Raw genomic sequence first — 19,774 nt, 5'->3', positions numbered from 1 at the left:
GGGGGTAATTTGGAAGTGGGGGTTGGGGGGGTTAGCGGTCAGCGGGGGGCTTGCCTCAGCGGGGGGGACTGGAAGTGGGGGTTGGGGGTGAGCGGGGTTAGGGTAATTTGCGGGGTTACGGAAGAGGGGTATCTAGACCCCCCCCCCCACACCCATCTCTTTTCACCCCTCACCCCCTCTCGGACTAGCGTACGGAAGCGAGGTGACGGGAGTAGGGGTGCCCAGCAGGGAGGGAGGGGGGGGGGGGGGGACGGGAGAAGGGATACTTGACGGGTTAAGATAAGATCTTTCTTTGACCCTCGAATGACCACCAGATTATAATCACGGAAAAGTTTAAGGACATTAGGTTAATGACCAGGCTGAAATATGAATTTACTCTAATGCAAGTCCGAAAATAAAATAAAAATCGCCATTGAACGTAAGACTCGATAAATTATTTAAGTTTTGCTGGATGTATTGTATCATTATCTTCTTATTTCATTTCTCAACTTGTTTCTTCTTATTTCTTTCCTCAACTTATATATATTTTTTTACTCCGGTGATTTGGTGCCATCTAACCCTAAACACTGCAGCACCAAGTCTTTTTTTTTTCTGATCGAATTTACCTTTTTCCGTGAAAAAGGGATCATGTGTGTGTGTGTGTGTGTGTGTGTGTGTGTGTGTGTGTGTGTGTGTGTGTGTGTTTCATTCACCTCCGATTCTTGAGAAATCTGCGGCTAGCTCGAAATTTTGTGGGCCATCTTTTTTAGCCGATTATATGCTCCGAAGCGGAATTTAGTGAGGATTCTTATGGTATCTTCAAATTCCTCATACGTCTATTAGTTCCCGAGTTACACCGAGAAAACTGATTTTTTTTTCTCTCGTCAGAGTAGCATAACAAATAAAAAACACTCATTAATTAATGTCTTATATCTCATTTCTTAACTTATTTCTTCTTATTTCTTTTCTCAACTTGCATTTCTTTATATTTTCTGCCTGCTCTTCGGTGTCATATGACCTTAGACGTTGCCGCATCGAGTTTACCTTTTCCGTGAAAAAGGGATCGTGTGTGTGTGTGTGTGTGTGTGTGTGTGTGTTCCATTCCCCTCCGATTCTTGAGAAATCTGCGGCTAGCTCGAAATTTTGTGGGCCATCTTTTTTAGCCGATTATATGCTCCGAAGCGGAATTTAGTGAGGATTCTTATGGTATCTTCAAATTCCTCATACGTCTATTAGTTCGAGTTACACCGAGAAAACTGAATTTTTTCTCTCGTCAGAGTAGCATAACAAATAAAAACACTCATTAATTAATGTCTTATATCTCATTTCTTAACTTATTTCTTCTTATTTTCTGCCTGCTCTTCGGTGTCATATGACCTTAGACGTTGCCGCATCGAGTTTACCTTTTTCCGTGAAAAAGGGATCATGTGTGTGTGTGTGTGTGTGCGTGTGTTCCATTTCCCTCCGATTCTTGAGAAATCTGCGGCTAGCTCGAAATTTTGTGGGCCATCTTTTTTAGCCGATTATATGCTCCGAAGCGGAATTTAGTGAGGATTCTTATGGTATCTTCAAATTCCTCATACGTCTATTAGTTCCCGAGTTACACCGAGAAAACTGAATTTTTTTCTCTCGTCAGAGTAGCATAACAAATAAAAATCACTCATTAATTAATGTCTTATATTTCATTTCTTAACTTATTTCTTCTTATTTCTTTTCTCAACTTGCATTTCTTTATATTTTCTGCCTGCTCTTCGGTGTCATATGACCTTAGACGTTGCCGCATCGAGTTTACCTTTTTCCGTGAAAAAGGGATCATGTGTGTGTGTGTGTGTGTGTGTGTGTGTTACTTTCCACTACGATTCTTGAGAAATCTGCGGCTAGCTCGAAATTTTGTGGGCCATCATTTTTAGCCGATTATATGCTCCGAAGCGGAATTTAGTGAGGATTCTTATGGTATCTTCAAATTCCTCATACGTCTATTAGTTCCCGAGTTACACCGAGAAAACTGAATTTTTTTCTCTCTCGTCAGAGTAGCATAACAAATAAAAATCACTCATTAATTAATGTCTTATATTTCATTTCTTAACTTATTTCTTCTTATTTCTTTTCTCAACTTGCATTTCTTTATATTTTCTGCCTGCTCTTCGGTGTCATATGACCTTAGACGTTGCCGCATCGAGTTTACTTTTTTCCGTGAAAAGGGATCGTGTGTGTGTGTGTGTGTGTGTGTGTGTGTGTGTGTGTTCCATTCCCCTCTGATTCTTGAGAAATCTGCTGCTTGCTCAAAATTTTGTGGGCCAACTTTTTAGCCGAATATATGTTCCGAATCGGAATTTAGTGAGGATTCTTATGGTATCTTCAAATTCCTCATACGTCTATTAGTTCCGAGTTACACCGAGAAAACTGAATGTTATTCTCTCGTCAGAGTATCCTAACAAATAAAATCACTCAGAGCTCCTCATCTACGTTCCTTAGAAAGATTGCCATATGTTACTATTAAGAAACTTATCCCAACAACTGCAAATTTGACGCACTTTCATCGAAAACTTAATTTTTAATAATTTTTATTTACTTTTATGGCGCGTTTCGCGTTATCGTCCGCCAGAACCTTTACCCTTGATGACATGAAATGCGTCATCGTGCGCGAGAGGGTTAAATAAGTCAGATTTATCTCAAATTCACTGTCTGGGCAGACAAATATTCGGAAAAGAGAAGGCAAACCAGTTTGTAGATATATATAAATATGCCGTATATTCACGTCCTTATGGATATCTTCTTGTTGATTAGGTATAAATACTCCTGAATCCCTACAGTTTCGCTCAAACATTGTTGGAGAGCCTCCCAGATGAACGCGTATTCCAATGGTGAACTCCAGGAAAAGGAACTCTTACACGTTCTATACTCCCAACATAACGAACCCTATGGTTTAAGCTCTCAGCTACTTCTGATCTTACTCTCTTAAGCCTTTGCAGTTACTTTCTTAAACCATCGAAGCCCGCCTTCCTGAAGTCAGGTATTAAGTGTTGTTTCTGCTGACTCTATCCTCCCATTTAATATTAAATTTAATTTCCTTATGATCACTGTTACCTAATGAACCCCAACCTCAATGTTGCTTATTATGTCCTCTTTATTAGTTAACAACAAATCCAAAATATTTTCTTCCTCGTTCGCACTGTTTTGTATATAGAACGAACTTACATTAGCTGAACTCACACTGTTTTGATTATAGAACGAACTTACATTAGCTGAACTCACACTGTTTTGAATATAGAACGAACTTATATTAGCTGATCTCACACTGTTTTGAATATAGAGCGAACTTACATTAGCTGAACCCACACACCTGGAAGAAGCTAAAATTTTCTAAAGGCTACAATAAAATCAATATGACCGATGAAGATGCGGCACGTCACAATGAACAAACTCACTGTCTTCTCTGTAAATACGGGTTTTAAAAGGTAAAGGAGTAAAACATCATGACCATGAAAAATCAGGAAACAATTACATTGAAGCTTATTGTAATAGATGCAACCTTCAAATGAAAAAATCACAAATTGCAGCGCACTCTCATTGCACATTATGCGGATTACGACATGACGTTAATCCCGCGTGAATTAACGCTACCTGGCTTTGAAAATCAAACTAAGACCAAAACATTCAGTTCAGAAATACCATGAAGTCATCATAAATGACTTGAGATTTATTGACACGTATGTCTTTATGTCTGGTTCACTCGCGGCTTTAGCGAACCAATTCATCAGCACTGGGAACGAGCCCATGTGCACACAACAGATGTTGAAAGATGTGCCAGCACCTGCGTTACCATTATTGATCAAGGGAAAGCAGGTTTTTTGTTATGACTATATGGACTCGATGGAACGACTTTCTGAGACACGTCTTCCATCCCGCGAAGATTTTTTCAATTCGCTTCAAGAAGCAGAACTTTCCGAAAGTGATTATAAACATGCTCAGAATGTTTGGAAAGTAGCTGGATGTCAGAGCCTGATGGACTATTTGTTGCTTTATGTAAAAGTGGATGTTGGCCTTCTATGTGATGTCTTCCTAGAGTGGAGAGGTATTTTGAAAACCCAGTGGAGGTTGGATACTGTAAATTATGTTAGCCTGCCAGGATTTGCCTATGACTCTTTTGTTAAAAACACAGCAGGAATTAGAGATGCTTAGTAGCCCACACACATATATCATTGCATTCAAACAAATGTGCGTGGGGCTACAAGTGTTGTGCGTCGTTTTGTACGCACCAATAACATCTACACGAACCTCATTTAATCCAAAACATGATAGAAACACTTTCCTTTCATATCTTGACTTCAACAGTCTTTATCCCACTGTAATGCAAGAGAAGTTACCATGTGGAGATATGAGAAACTAGATGAGACAGAAATGCACTGGTTTTTGAGCGGAGGGGGCTAGGTCAATCAAGCAACCGATGGCGATTTTGGATACCTCATTCTGTGCAATACTGAGGCTGTCTCACGTGAAGTCATTGAGAAAACGGATGACCTCCCACTGACCATCAGAAGACACAATATCATCAATAGAGATATATCGTCAGCCGCACACGAATGGTATGAAGAAGAAAACCGTCCAGTACCGTGTAAGAACATAAAACAGATTGGACCACATGTTGCTCAGGAGACACTACTGTTTGCTCTGTCCTCCTTAAACTGCTATTCAACTAGGCCGGGTTGTTAAAAAGTGCATGCTATTTATATGTTTAAAAAGCACTTTCTTGCGGACTTCATTCAGGATAACATAGAAGCCCGCAAAAGTGCTACTTGCCCTATCAAGAAAACTGCAATCAAGTGTATTTCAAACAGCATTTTGGTCGATACCTGATGAACGCGGCCAAATATAGTGAAGACATAGATATTGTCACCAACCGCGAAAAGTTTTGAAGCTGGCCCGAAGTCCTTACTTTAAACGCGTTGTACCCTCAATGATGGTCATGTAGTTGTAGTTCGCCATAAGAAATATTCACAGGCGAATCATCCAAACTACATTGGCTACTACGTCCTAGAGCTGTCCAAGCTGCGACTATATGATTTCTTTTACAGTATCATGAAGGCTCATTACGGGGATCGGGCGAAACTAGTGTATTGTGACACTGATTCCTTAATAACAGAAACTGAAACTCCTGATCTATTAACAGAGTACTCGCAGGAACCCTTTAAAAGCTATATAGACACAAGTAACTTTAGCTCCTCACATTCCTTGTACAACACAGACAACAAAGGCACGCTCGGATTTCAAGTCTGAAGTGAGGGAAAGAACCATCTCAGAATTTGTAGGTGTAAGAACAAAGTGCTACTCCATCCCCTTGGCAGACAGTGACCGGTTGAGTTCAGCTAAGAGCGTTCCAAAGCTCATAAAGAAAAAAATTGCTCATCAGCGATACAAAGACGTCCTATTCCAGAAGCAAACATTTACCTTTGGCTATCAGGGATTCACAGTGCGTAATGGACGAATGAGTACAGTAAAATATCCCAAGAGAGGGATATCTGTAGTTCAGGACAAAAGACACTGCTTTAGCACCTTGGAGTTACGACCTTACGGGCATACCGTGACTTCTCCAGGGGTAGAGGAGGAGGAGGAAGAGAAGGAAGCTGTAATCATAATTTGACCAAATTCCAATAAACATTGAGTTTGTTTGACTTGTTTATATGTCCTTTATCAAAAAATGAATGAAAAAACAATAATTGTCTTAAAATTTATTCGATTTGTGGAAACATGAAGACAAAACGCGTCTATGTATCGATCTGGATCATATAAAAAAATAAAAAAAAGAATCGCGAAAATTGAGCTGCGTCGGCAGCAGAGGGTCCAGCGGCGACATCATGCGACGACAGGATGCGACAGGATTGGGTGGGCTCGGGCGGGCGGGCGCGGCGGCAGCACTGGGGCTAGTGGTGGTGACGAGTGAGGTCCTGTATGGAGCCAGACCACTGATTTAAGCGTGTTATACAAACCACGATAAAGGAACTAGAAAATTATTTATGCTGAGAATAGCTTCATGGAATGTAATACACTTCAATATGAAAAATCAATAAAGTCAATACTTACTTTTTATGAACACGTGTTAAATGTTTGATGTCATACGGGCATTATAAACTTGCTGTAAGCGAATCTCATCACGTGTTCATCATTCCTCGAATATTCGGTCTTGGAAAACTCCATACAAATTTTTCAAGAGTTTCTCTTACACCCAAGTGTGAAACATTGTAGGCAAAGTACACGACATAAGCCCCGCACACATCGCTTCGCGTGCTTTGAAGTCGAAATGCATTTTTATATATCCTGAGCCCAGGGTAAGCAATATATTTAAAATAATCAGAGTATAATTTGAGGTCGAGAGCATAACTATCTAAGAACACTGTCATGTCCGGTTCATAGTAGAGACAAATCCAGTGTCTCATTTCTCTTTTAGAATAACTTGGTAGCGTGCTGCCGCCCCGCCCCGCCCCGCCCCGAGCCCACGCAATCCTGTCGCATCCTGTTGTCGCACGATGTCGCCGCAGGGCTCGCTGCTGCCGCCGCCGCGCACATTTCGCGAGTCTTTTTTTACTTTTTATATGAGCCAGATCGAAACATAGACGCGTTTTATCTACATGTTTCCACAAATCGAATAAATTTTAAGACAATCATTGTTTTTTCATTCATTTTTGATAAAGGACATATAAACAAGTCAAACAAACTCAATGTTTATTGAATTTGGTCAAATTATGATTACAGCTTCCTTCTCTTCCTCCTCCTCTACCCCTGTAGAATTATCGGGATGACCGTAAGGTCGTAACTCCAAGGTGCTAAAGCAGTGTCTTTTGTCCTGAACTACAGATATCCCTCTCTTGGGATATTTTACTGTACTCATTCGTCCATTACGCACTGTGAATCCCTGATAGCCAAAGGTCAATGTTTGCTTCTGAATAGGACGTCTTTGTATCGCTGATGAGCAATTTTTTTCTTATGAGCTTTGGAACGCTCTTAGCTGAACTCAACCGGTCACTGTCTGCCAAGGGGATGGAGTAGCACTTTGTTCTTACACCTACAAATTCTGAGATGGTTCTTTCCTCACTTCAGACTTGAGAAATCCGAGCTTGCCTTTGTTGTCTGTGTTGTACAAGGAATGTGAGGAGCTAAAGTTACTTGTGTCTATATAGCTTTTAAAGGGTTCCTGCGAGTACTCTGTTAATAGATCAGGAGTTTCAGTTTCTGTTATTAAGGAATCAGTGTCACAATACACTAGTTTCGCCCGATCCCCGTAATGAGCCTTCATGATACTGTAAAAGAAATCATATAGTCGCAGCTTGGACAGCTCTAGGACGTAGTAGCCAATGTAGTTTGGATGATTCGCCTGTGAATATTTCTTATGGCGAACTACAACTACATGACCATCATTGAGGGGTACAACGCGTTTAAAGTAAGGACTTCGGGCCAGCTTCAAAAACTTTTCGCGGTTGGTGACAATATCTATGTCTTCACTATATTTGGCCGCGTTCATCAGGTATCGACCAAAATGCTGTTTGAAATACACTTGATTGCAGTTTTCTTGATAGGGCAAGTAGCACTTTTGCGGGCTTCTATGTTATCCTGAATGAAGTCCGCAAGAAAGTGCTTTTGCTTAAACATATAAATAGCATGCACTTTTTAACAACCCGGCCTAGTTGAATAGCAGTTTAACAGAGCAAACAGTATTTTCTCCTGAGCAACATGTGTTCCAATCTGTTTTATGTTCTTACACGGTACTGGACGGTTTTCTTCTTCATACCATTCGTGTGCGGCTGACGATATATCTCTATTGATGATATTGTGTCTTCTGATGGTCAGTGGAGGTCATCCGTTTTCTCAATGACTTCACGTGAGACAGCCTCAGTATTGCACAGAATGAGGTATCCAAAATCGCCATCGGTTGCTTGATTGACCTAGCCCCTCCCGCTCAAAAACCAGTGCATTTCTGTCTCATCTAGTTTTCTCATTCCACATGGTAACTTCTCTTGCATTACAGTGGGATAAAGACTGTTGAAGTCAAGATATGAAAGGAAAGTGTTTCTATCATGTTTTGGATTAAATGAGGGTTCGTAGATGTTATTGGTGCGTACAAAACGACGCACAACACTTGTGTAGCCCCACGCACATTTGTTTGAATGCAATGATATATGTGTGGGCTACTAAGCATCTCTAATTCCTGCTGTGTTTTTAACAAAAAGAGTCATAGGCAAATCCTGGCAGGCTAACATAATTTACAGTATCCAACCTCCACTGGGTTTTCAAAATACCTCTCCACTCTAGGAAGACATCACATAGAAGGCCAACATCCACTTTTACATAAAGCAACAAATAGTCCATCAGGCTCTGACATCCAGCTACTTTCCAAACATTCTGAGCATGTTTATAATCACTTTCGGAAAGTTCTGCTTGAAGCGAATTGAAAAATCTTCGCGGGATGGAAGACGTGTCTCAGAAAGTCGTTCCATCGAGTCCATATAGTCATAAATAAAAACCTGCTTTCCTTGATCAATAATGGTAACGCAGGTGCTGGCACATCTTTCAACATCTGTTGTGTGCACATGGGCTCGTTCCCAGTGCTGATGAATTGGTTCGCTAAAGCCGCGAGTGAACCAGACATAAAGACATACGTGTCAATAAATCTCAAGTCATTTATGATGACTTCATGGTATTTCTGAACTGAATGTTTTGGTCTTAGTTTGATTTTCAAAGCCAGGTAGCGTTAATTCACGCGGGATTAACGTCATGTCGTAATCCGCATAATGTGCAATGAGAGTGCGCTGCAATTTGTGATTTTTCATTTGAAGGTTGCATCTATTACAATAAGCTTCAATGTAATTGTTTCCTGATTTTCATGGTCATGATGTTTTACTCCTTTACCTTTTAAAACCCGGATTTACAGAGAAGACAGTGAGTTTGTTCATTGTGACGTGACGCATCTTCATAGGTCATATTGATTTTATTGTACCCTTTAGAAAATTTTAGCTTCTTCCAGGTGTGGGTTCAGCTAATGTAAGTTCGTTCTATATTCAAAACAGTGTGAGATCAGCTAATATAAGTTCGTTCTATATTCAAAACAGTGTGAGTTCAGCTAATGTAAGTTCGTTCTATAATCAAAACAGTGTGAGTTCAGCTAATGTAAGTTCGTTCTATATACAAAACAGTGCGAACGAGGGAAGAAAATATTTTGGATTTGTTGTTAACTAATAAAGAGGACATAATAAGCAACATTGAGGTTGGGGTTCATTAGGTAACAGTGATCATAAGGAAATTAAATTTAATATTAAATGGGAGGATAGAGTCAGCAGAAACAACACTTAATACCTGACTTCAGGAAGGCGGGCTTCGATGGTTTAAGAAAGTAACTGCAAAGGCTTAAGAGAGTAAGATCAGAAGTAGCTGAGAGCTTAAACCATAGGGTTCGTTATGTTGGGAGTATAGAACGTAAGAGTTCCTTTTTCCTGGAGTTCACCATTGAATACGCGTTCATCTGGGAGGCTCTCCAACAATGTTTGAGCGAAACTGTAGGGATTCAGGAGTATTTATACCCTAATCAACAAGAAGATATCCATAAGGACGTGAATATACGGCATATTTATATATATCTACAAACTGGTTTGCCTTCTTTCCGAATATTTGTCTGCCCAGACAGTGAATTTGAGATAAATCTGACTTATTTAACCCTCTCGCGCACGATGACGCATTTCATGTCATCAAGGGTAAAAGGTTCTGAGGACGATGACGCGAAACGCGCCATAAAAGTAAATAAAAAATTATTAAAATTAAGTTTTCGATGAAAGTGCGTCAAATTTGCAGTTGTTGGGATAAGTTTTAATAGTAACATATGGCAATCTTTCTAAGGAACGTAGATGAGGAGCTCTGAGTGATTTTTATTTGTTAGATACTCTGACGAGTGAATAACATTCAGTTTTCTCGGTGTAACTCGGGAACTAATAGACGTATGAGGAATTTGAAGATACCATAAGAATCCTCACTAAATTCCGCTTCGAACATATATTCGGCTAAAAAGTTGGCCCACAAAATTTTGAGCAAGCAGCAGATTTCTCAAGAATCAGAGGGAATGGAACACACACACACACACACACACACACACACACACACACGATCCCTTTTCACGGAAAAAGTAAACTCGATGCGGCAACGTCTAAGGTCATATGACACCGAAGAGCTGGCAGACAATATAAAGAAATGCAAGGTGAGACAATAAATATGAAGAACTAAGTTAAGAAATGATATAGAAGACATTAATTAAGGAGTGATTTTTTTGTTATGCTACTCTGACGAGAGAAAAAATTCAGTTTTCTCGGTGTAACTCGGGAACTAATAGACGTATGAGGAATTTGAAGATACCATAAGAATCCTCACTAAATTCCGCTTCGGAGCATATAATCGGCTAAAAAAGATGGCCCACAAAATTTCGAGCTAGCCGCAGATTTCTCAAGAATCGGAGGGGAATGGAACACACACACACACACACACACACACACACACACATGATCCCTTTTTCACGGAAAAAGGTAAACTCGATGCGGCAACGTCTAAGGTCATATGACACCGAAGAGCAGGCAGAAAATATAAAGAAATGCAAGTTGAGAAAAGAAATAAGAAGAAATAAGTTAAGAAATGAAATATAAGACATTAATTAATGAGTGATTTTTATTTGTTATGCTACTCTGACGAGAGAAAAAAAAAATTCAGTTTTCTCGGTGTAACTCGGGAACTAATAGACGTATGAGGAATTTGAAGATACCATAAGAATCCTCACTAAATTCCGCTTCGGAGCATATAATCGGCTAAAAAAGATGGCCCACAAAATTTCGAGCTAGCCGCAGATTTCTCAAGAATCGGAGGGAATGGAACACACACACACGCACACACACACACACACATTACGATCCCTTTTTCACGGAAAAAGGTAAACTGATGCGGCAACGTCTAAGGTCATATGACACCGAAGAGCAGGCAGAAAATATAAAGAAATGCAAGTTGAGAAAAGAAATAAGAAGAAATAAGTTAAGAAATGAGATATAAGACATTAATTAATGAGTGTTTTTATTTGTTATGCTACTCTGACGAGAGAAAAAATTCAGTTTTCTCGGTGTAACTGGGAACTAATAGACGTATGAGGAATTTGAAGATACCATAAGAATCCTCACTAAATTCCGCTTCGAGCATATAATCGGCTAAAAAGATGGCCCACAAAATTTCGAGCTAGCTGCAGATTTCTCAAGAATCGGAGGGAATGGAACACACACACACACACACACACACACACACACACATTACGATCCCTTTTTCACGGAAAAAGGTAAACTCGATGCGGCAACGTCTAAGGTCATATGACACCGAAGAGCAGGCAGAAAATATAAAGAAATGCAAGTTGAGAAAAGAAATAAGAAGAAATAAGTTAAGAAATGAGATATAAGACATTAATTAATGAGTGTTTTTATTTGTTATGCTACTCTGACGAGAGAAAAAATCAGTTTTCTCGGTGTAACTCGGGAACTAATAGACGTATGAGGAATTTGAAGATACCATAAGAATCCTCACTAAATTCCGCTTCGAGCATATAATCGGCTAAAAAAGATGGCCCACAAAATTTCGAGCTAGCCGCAGATTTCTCAAGAATCGGAGGGGAATGAAACACACACACACACACACACACACACACACACACACACACACACACACACACACACACACACACACACACATGATCCCTTTTTCACGGAAAAAGGTAAATTATATCAGAAAAAAAATAGACTTGGTGCTGCAGTGTTTAGGGTTAGATGGCACCAAATAACCGGAGTAAAAAAAATATAAATAAGTTGAGGAAAGAAATAAGAAGAAACAAGTTGAGAAATGAGAAATAAGAAGATAATGATACAATACATCCAGCAAAAACTTAAATAATTTATCGAGTCTTACGTTCAATGGCGATTTTTTATTTTATTTTCGGACTTGCATTAGAGAGTAAATTCATATTTCAGCCTGGTCATTAACCTAATGTCCTTAACCTTTTCCGTGATTATAATCTGGTGGTCATTCGAGGGTCAAAGAAAGATCTTATCTTAACCCTTCAAGTATCCCTTCTCTGTCACCCCCCCCCTCCCTCCTGCTGGGCACCCCTACTCCCGTCACCTCGCTTCCGTACGCTAGTCCGAGAGGGGGTGAGGGGGGTGGGGTGAAAAGGCAAGAGATGGGTGTGGGGGAGGGGGGTCTAGATACCCCTCTTCCGTCACCCCCCCGCAACTGACCCCCACTCCCGTAACCCCCCCGCTCACCCCCCCAACCCCCACTTCCAGTCCCCCCCGCTGAGGCAACCCCCCCGCTGACCGCTAACCCCCCCAACCCCCACTTCCAGTCCCCCCCACTTCCAAATTACCCCCACTTCCGTACATTTGTTACTACTATCAGATCATGGATACACACACACACACACACACACACACACACACACACACTCACGCACGTGACACACGACCGTGGCAGGGTGTGTTTGGTTGTCTGGTTCGGTTCGGCGCTTCCTCTGCCCTCCTCCTCTTCTCTTATTTTGTCATACGTTGTCTCTGTCTCGTTATTTAGCTTATTTTATTCTCTTATCATGTTGCCCCTCATGGCTATTATTATATCTGTCGGTGACACCTGAATGGTAGTCTCTATTTGGTGGAGGTTCTACAAACAAGTTCATTATACTGCGAGCTCATATCATTACTCTCTCTCTCTCTCTCTCTCTCTCTCTCTCTCTCTCTCTCTCTCTCTCTCTCTCTCTCTCTTGCTCTGACAGAAAATTTTGACGTAATTGCTATAACCCAAACATTTATCGACACCACAAATATTGATTTTAGTAAAGAATACAACAAAAACAAAGATTGTGCAAACCGTAGAGGTGGTGGCGGCGCCCTTTTCGTCAAAAGCTATTTGCAACCCACTGACAGAACACCAAGAGACAGTAACGTTGAACATTTGTGCGTGAGAGTAAACACTGCAAAAGTCAATTTAAATATGTCACCTACAGGCCTCCGGGGCAATCACTCGATGAAGATCTTGAAATGTACAGCGTTTTAATACAGTCACTTAATAACAGCGACTCACTGATATTAGGAGACTTTAATGGCTTCATGAATGTAGACAGATCAAAATTGTTTATGATCGATGACATTTTGCGAACGAGGAACAATGGCACAAAACTCAAATGTAAACAATTAATTCAGACTGCACCAAATTTTTCTTCACCAACGTTGTAGTGCGAGAATGGAATAAGCTCCCACCTTCAGTGGTCCAGTGTAACACGATTGACTCCTTTAAAAACAAGCTTGACTGTCACTTCCTTCAACTTAATATGAACTAGAGTTGAAAAGCAACGTTTAGGAGCCATCTGATTAATGTAGATTCACTTAGGTTTAAGGACAGACCACCTAGTCTGGACCATGGGGTCTGCGTGGTCTGATTTTCTATGTAATTCTCTCTCTCTCTCTCTCTCTCTCTCTCTTTTTCTCTCTGGTCGAATGGTTAAATAACTTACGACTTTATGAATGTGGATGAAACCAAATTGTTTGTGTTCGGTGACACATCGCAAACGAAAAACAATGACGCTAAACTTAGCCCCTCACAGTAGATGTACCGATACCAACATTTTAACCGATACAGATATCGATCCTACAATACTGAACCGATACCGATACCGATACTCTACTAAATGCGGAGCTGAGCCATTACTCAAGCATTACATAACAAATTACCAACGATACCGTGAGACTTATGACTAAAAAAATGTTATTTATAGACCACTTGCAGTAGACTGCTGCGCGAGGGCGTGTGAGGGGTGAGGGCTGTGGCAAGGCCCTGCGCCAAGTAGGTAAAACCAACGTGTTACGCCCACGTTCACGGTAGCAGGTGTGGCTCATTATCAAATATTCTGTATTACTATTAAGCTGGGGTCACACATACACGGTTCAGCGATACGGTTCATCGCGGATAGCTATCCGCAATGAAACGTATATCTATCCGCCATAATCCCCTACTATCCGTAGCAGTCAGCACGGAACCGCCAAAATTCAATCCGCAATGAACCGTATCGCTGAATCGCGTGTGTGTGACTCGGCCCTGACCGTGTACTCAAAATAATATGATACTCGATAATTTAGTATCACCAATAATTAATTTTTATCACTATAAAGCATTCAATTTCTGCTTATCAAATAACTTGCAACGAGTAGTATGCGACGTGGTAAATTTCCTTTAGGTATTGGTAATATCGGCAATAAATCAGTCGATATCGATACCAATACTCTAAAAATGGGCCGATACTGCTGATACCGATGCATCGGTACATTCATACTTGACAATACACCAGAATATTTTCACCAACGTTGTTGTACGAAAATGAAATAACTTCCCACTCTTAGTAGTTTACTGCAATATTACTAATTTGAAAGCGGACCTTTCAATAAACAAGATATGAGGGGAGAGAAAATAACAAAAGAATGTCTCGGGAAATAGCTCGCCAATACTGCCTCGCACAATCTATCTGAATACAATAGGTGAAAACAATCCATCGTTTTGTAGAGTTAACGGTTGTGGAAGCAAGTGAAACAAGTTCCCATAGTTTTACAGTAGGGCACGAATTGGAAAATTGGGAAAGAAACCCCTTCAACATTGAAGCTGAAGACCTACCAAATGAAATTGCAAACATCAGCAAGCTACAGGAGGAGCTTATTGAGATCCAGAATGACAAAACACTTCATTACGATTTCAAAAGGTAAAATGAATCATTGAGTTCATTTTGGATTAAAGTTTATAAAGAAAAGCCCAATCTTGGAGGTGAAGCCCTGAAAACGCTAATTCCCTTTGCTACAACTTTCCTGTGTGAGGCAGGATTTTCAGCACTCACAGTCACAAAGACAAAATACAGAAACCGTTTGCAACCAGAGGATGACCTAAGACGCAGCCTATCATCAAAATCACCCAGATTTGAAGAGCTAACGAAAACAATCCAGTGTCAAGGATCCCATTGATTTTAATACTATATCTCATGTCAAATAGGATTGTAGGAATAATTTCTCTTTTCCACAACGGTAAATTATAGCCTAATTATACATTTCATTTTATATTATGAAACATTTTGATTTTGATTCTAGTAAATCCTACTACACTGTTTTATTTCTCATGGATCTACTTGTATCAATAAAAATCTCTGCATATTATTTTTTTTTTCTGTCACACGTTTTTACAAGCACAAGCATTTTATAATAAAAAAAAGTGTTTATGAAGGTAAGGGTCGCCATGGTCGATCTGGACAGGACTTTGGGTCGCAGCCAAAAAAGGTTAAGAACCACTGCTCTAAAGGAAGGGCCATCAAACGTGGCAAAGACGGAAATATCAAATAGGGGGCTAGAGAATGATTGCCTTTTCTTGTAAGACAAATATTCAAAAGCATGAAAAGGAAAGCAATGTCTTGTTGATAACAACAATAAATGAAATTATGAAGTTCAATGAACAAAATTCTTTTTTGAATGCACAGGAACATGTTTGAGTCTAATTTCTCATTAATATGATCCAAATTTGCCTACATACCGATTAAAATCCCTCTTTTGTTTATCTGTATTTATGCGCCGGATATTTTAACCTGTTAGATCTGATTAAACTATCAGGAGTTTTCTAATTACGATTTTCAATTGAAAACTCATTTTGGGTGATGTAACAATACTAAACCATAGTTCCGTTTGACATTGGCAAAGTTTCTTTCAAGAAAATATCCTCATAGAAGTGGAAAAAAAAAGATCAACGTAAAATATAAAAAAATAAAAATAAATAAAATAAAATAAACAAATAAACAAAAAATAAAATAATAAAAAATCTATTTAGACAAAAAAATCCGATTTAAGTCAATCGATTTATTTTATTATTATTTTTTCCAAACCCTGACACACACACACACACACACACACACACACACACACACACACACACACACACACGCACACACACATGAAGAGCGGGCCTGGTGATATATGGACAACACCGTGAAGGTTTGTCCTGAGCGGAACTCACCATTAAGGAATACATTACACTGTCAAACCGAAGAAGCACACACCTCTTTCACTATGGTAACCAGATACTCCCAGAAGTGCATGGGTTAAGGGATAAACTATACAAAGCGATCAAACTCTAGACTGGCAGCGACAGAACTGAGTGAAGGTTCCACACGGTACTTAGATTACGCTTCATTATCTTGACATTTGATAAGATAACGAAAAATAATGAAGCGTCATTTAATAATAAAAAAAAACGAAGAAAATGGGGACCAAAAGGTGACAACAATTAATGGGTAGAGGCTCTACGACAGCTCTTTTATAAATGATCTCGCCTGCAGCCTGTCCGCAGGTGTCAAGACACGTGTGCAGCCTGGCTCACCCTCTTACCTTTTCCTGTGAGTTGGAATCCACACAAGAGTTGCAGGTTCATTCACTGTGGGGAAAACGTTTTGCTCCATCCATTAGTTGAAATAAACGGGCAAACAAATTCTCATTTACGACTTTGTTTCTTTCCAATTTTACTGGACAGTGTCCACCTCTTGATTGGCTGCATGACCCTGTGTTTAAGGGCTGAGGCGCCCCTGGTCTCAATGAACTACATATAATCTAAACACCCATGGCAACGATACAATCATTCAGGGTGATAATTGGCCATAAAGCATTATTGTGACAATATATTCAATCAGTTTGTTAGTTAGTTAATGTTCCCCCCTCTCAAATCGCGAAGGATGTCCGGCTGTAGAACACGTGGGCTGCCTCCGTCAGTTATGGGTCGGTGCTAGATTGCCTACACCCTGGGAAAAACGGTTGGTCTTGGTTTGAGTAGTAAGGACACTCTCTCTCTCTCTCTCTCTCTCTCTCTCTCTCTCTCTCTCTCTCTCTCTCTCTCTCTCTCTCTCTCTCTCTCTCTCTCACACACACACACACACACACACACACACACACACTAATTTATAAATCTATTAATTTAATTATATAATGAACTGTTTTTCTCCAGACATGCACTGGTCGTCAACCCAAATCTTTTTGTTGTGTTAGTAATATTCTCATAGTTTAGATAAACTTGGGGGGATAATCTAAAGTTGAGCGTGTCCATGGTGCTCATCTTTTGCTGACAGGCCCTTGATCCCATGATGATTAAGAACCCATTACCCTGGAACACAGGGTAGGTGTGACATATAGGTTACCACAGTTTATCTTCCATAGGTGCATATTTATCGACCAACCTGAAAGGAAGGATGAACTGCCGGGTGAGCTGTATCTGACACGATTCAAACCAGGGCCTACATATACATAGTTAAACAATTTAACAACTACACACAAAAGTGCAAGGCGATGCTTATATTATATGAGTGTGTGTGTGTGTGTGTGTGTGTGTGTGTGTGTGTGTGTGTGTGTGTGTGTGTGTGTGTGTGTGTGTTACCTTCTTCCTTTTCTCGCACTGTCCCTGAAGGGACTGTTTTTGTGCCGCGAGAGGCGGTAATGGGCTAAAGAGTATATCCTATCCGGATTTTTTGTTTTTATTTATTAATGATCCACGAGACATCCTGGAGTTATATCAAAGTATGTGCTTATCTTTGTATTCATTCATACACACACTGGTAATATATCTATGGTGTCTGATTCACTTATTTGCGTGAAATTCTATTGTGATAAACACTCACAAAATCGTGTCATTAGTAAAAATGAAAGTAGTTATGTAAGTTTTGCCTCCATGAAATATACACAAATAGATAAATATGAAAGCTCACGAAGTCCCAATAAGTGACATCACCTGCTTTGCGCAGTAAAAATAAGCTTATTTAAGGTATCTGATACCCGCAAAATGGCATGAGCTGCTGCCTCGGGCCACAGTTGCCGTATAAAATATATACGTATTTTCATATTATTGTTCTGTTATTTACCCAATGTTCTGTTCAAGAAAAATAGTACCCATAATTTTAGTTAGATTTTGGTTATAAGGATTCTTTACGAAATACAATTATAACATTACCGCCTATAAGTTAGGAAACGTACTGAATCGTGGACTGGCTATAGCGATGTTAGGTGCGCCTATTGCACAAGCCTGGTTGGAGCGTGTATGGAAAGGTATAAAGTTTTTTGCTGTTTTTGCGGCCTTCATAGAATTATGATCTCGCAGCAAGACAACGCAGGGTAGGTGACATTCGTTCATGTGATGTGATAGGTGTTCTCATGCAGGTCTCTTGATTCTGCGTAAGAGGAGTCACCAGTGGAAGGAGATGGCGATAGAATGGTTCGTCCATTTCCAGATAACTGATCCAGTCGGTACTGGTCTCTATGTGCAGCTCATCGATCAGCGATGTATCTGAATTAGAATCTCTCAGAAAAGCCATGATTTTGTCCAATGTTTGTGGGCGCTTCGCTTTTTTTTCTCTCTGTTCAACCTGAGCAGCATTACGACAGACATTAGTAAATTTGGTCAGTGGACGTAAGTAGTGTGGCCAGAAGCTTGGGTTTGCGCAAACCGAAATTTCACAGTGCGTTTCACTGAGCATGTATGTAGCCCTCAACATATTCCATGAGAAACGTCTCTTCAGAAGAAACTTGATCATATGTTATAAATAATTAAGTCTAAAAATTATTGATGAATCGAAATTATGATATGTGATAAGTCGCTAACGAAAAAAAATGGCACCAAACGTAACTGTAAAGAAGTGAATGCTGACAGTATCAAATTCCATAGAATGGAATGAGCTCCCACCTCCAGAGGTGTAGTGCAACACGATTAACAGATTTAAAAGGAACGGAAGTCACCTCCTGCTCCTTAATGTTCGCCAAGGCGGAGATGCAAAGTCTTGATGGCCATTTGATGTCGTTTCACTTGAGCTGGACAGACTAGTTAGTCTGGAGCATTGGTCAGGGTGATCTGAACATACAACTATAGCGTATGTAATCTGTTATGTGTGTGTGTGTGTGTGTGTGTGTGTGTGTGTGTGTGTGTGTGTGTGTGTGTGTGTGTGTGTGTGTGTGTGTGTGTGTGTGTGTGTGTGTGTGTGTGTGTGTGTGTGTGTAACACCACTGTTGATAGGTTTAGGGGAAGAACAGTGACCGTCTACCACAGCAGAGATAGAACAGCCGGAAAGGAAACTGGAGATAAAGGAACAGAGAGAGGGATATAATCCGAAAGAGGGCAGTTTAGAAAGCAAAGACTTGTACCAGACTCTATCGAAAGTTTTCGATATGTCCAGCGCAAATGAGAAAGTTTCACCGAAACGGCTAAGAGAGGATGACCAAGAATCAGTTAAGAGAGTAAGAAGATCGCCAGTAGAACGCCCCTTGCGGAACCCATACTGGCGATCAGATAGAAGGTCAGAAGTGGGAAGGTGCTTTTGAATCTTCCGGTTAAGGATTGATTCAAAAGCTTTAGATAGGCAGGAAAGTAAAGCTATAGGGCGGTAGTTTGAGGGGTTGGAACGGTCACCCTTCTTAGGCACAGGCTGTATGAAGGCATACTTCCAGCAGGAAGGTAAGGTAGATGTTGATAGGCAGAGGCGAAAGAGTTAGACCAGGAAGGGTGTCAGCACAGAAGCACAGTTTTTAAGGACAATAGGAGGCACTCCATCAAGTCCATAAGCCTTCTGAGAGTTGAGGCCAGAGAGGGCATAGAAAAACACATTGTCTTTGTAACAGGCCTTTTACCGAATAGGAAAAGTTCACATGAAACAGGAAAGCACAAAATCATGACTTGCACAAGG

At 40.3% G+C, this 19,774-nt stretch overlaps 1 protein-coding gene across 4 annotated transcripts in view; it reads right to left on the bottom strand.

Moving 5' to 3' along the window:
• LOC127009523 (beta-1,4-N-acetylgalactosaminyltransferase bre-4-like) overlaps positions 1 to 16,604 on the bottom strand; it is a 34,341-nt gene extending 17,737 nt beyond the window's left edge. Inside the window, exon 1 of one of the 4 annotated variants that reach the window (XM_050882660.1) lies at positions 16,446 to 16,604. In XM_050882660.1, the coding sequence (XP_050738617.1) occupies positions 16,446 to 16,488 (43 nt within the window). In that variant the 5' untranslated portion in view covers positions 16,489 to 16,604. Of the gene's footprint in view, positions 1 to 16,074; positions 16,227 to 16,445 lie in introns of those variants that run through there. The other 3 variants (XM_050882664.1, XM_050882663.1, XM_050882661.1) reach the window with 3 other exon arrangements.
• Positions 16,605 to 19,774: the final 3,170 nt, after the last annotated feature.

Source organism: Eriocheir sinensis, chromosome 41, assembly GCF_024679095.1.
Source record: "Eriocheir sinensis breed Jianghai 21 chromosome 41, ASM2467909v1, whole genome shotgun sequence".
Taxonomy (NCBI): domain Eukaryota; kingdom Metazoa; phylum Arthropoda; class Malacostraca; order Decapoda; family Varunidae; genus Eriocheir; species Eriocheir sinensis.
This window is presented reverse-complemented; position numbering and strand designations above follow the sequence as displayed.